We start from the raw sequence: 732 nt of genomic DNA, 5'->3' as shown, positions 1-732 counted from the left end.
GCACCAGCGCTAACCGTCCGGGGCAGGAAGCGCCTCTCACTTCCTCCCGCCCGGCGCTGGTGGTTTCCGGGCACGTCCGCCCCGCTGCAGCCCGCTCTGCGGTGCCAACCTCCGTCCCCGCGCTGCTGCCCCCCGCTGCAACCTGCCCCACGGCACTGCCCCGCGGCGGCCGTGCCCCGCAGCGCCCCGTCGCGTCCCCCGGCTGCCGGCTGTGCCGGCCGGCGTCCTTGCCTCAGCGCATCCGTTGCCCTGCCGGACGCCCCGGGGCTGCTTCGCCCGCTTGGCGCGTCCCCGAGCCTGGCGTGGGGGGCAGGCGGCACGGGCAGGGGGTGGCCGTGCGCCCCGGTCTGGGGGCGGTGGGGCAGCGYGCTCTGCTGCGGGGCGGGCGGCTCTCACGCGGGCCGTCTGCCCCTGCCAGGCTACCTGCTCTTCCGCGACTTCGCCCTCAACCAGGCAGAGGAGGCCAAACCCCTCRTGGAGTTTTATGAGGAGGTGAGACGGGGGGGACGTTCCCGGATGGACCCCGCTGGCTCGCGGGCTTGGGATGGGGCCAGAGCGGGATTCGGTAACTACGGTGCCCYGGGGATGTAGTTCCCACTGTGCCCAGCACGCGTAGTAGCCACCGTGCCCCGGGGACGTGGCACCAAGGGCACACAGAGTAGCCAGGGGATGTGGTGTCCAGGGTGCCTGGGACGCGATAGCCAGGGTACACAGGGGATACGGTGCCCAGGG

The 732-nt window shown here is 73.5% G+C and overlaps 1 protein-coding gene across 2 annotated transcripts in view; it reads left to right on the top strand.

Annotated features, from left to right (window-relative positions):
- GRK2 (G protein-coupled receptor kinase 2) overlaps positions 1-732 on the top strand; it is a 10,624-nt gene that overhangs the window by 337 nt on the left and 9,555 nt on the right. For both annotated transcript variants that reach the window (XM_026067817.1, XM_026067807.1), the window contains exon 2: positions 419-492. In XM_026067817.1, the coding sequence (XP_025923602.1) occupies positions 419-492 (74 nt within the window). The remainder of the gene's footprint in view (positions 1-418; positions 493-732) is intronic.

Source organism: Apteryx rowi, unplaced genomic scaffold, assembly GCF_003343035.1.
Source record: "Apteryx rowi isolate R43461 unplaced genomic scaffold, aptRow1 scaffold_1046, whole genome shotgun sequence".
Taxonomy (NCBI): domain Eukaryota; kingdom Metazoa; phylum Chordata; class Aves; order Apterygiformes; family Apterygidae; genus Apteryx; species Apteryx rowi.
Note: the sequence above shows the minus strand (reverse complement) of the source record. Positions and strands in the feature narration are given on the sequence as shown.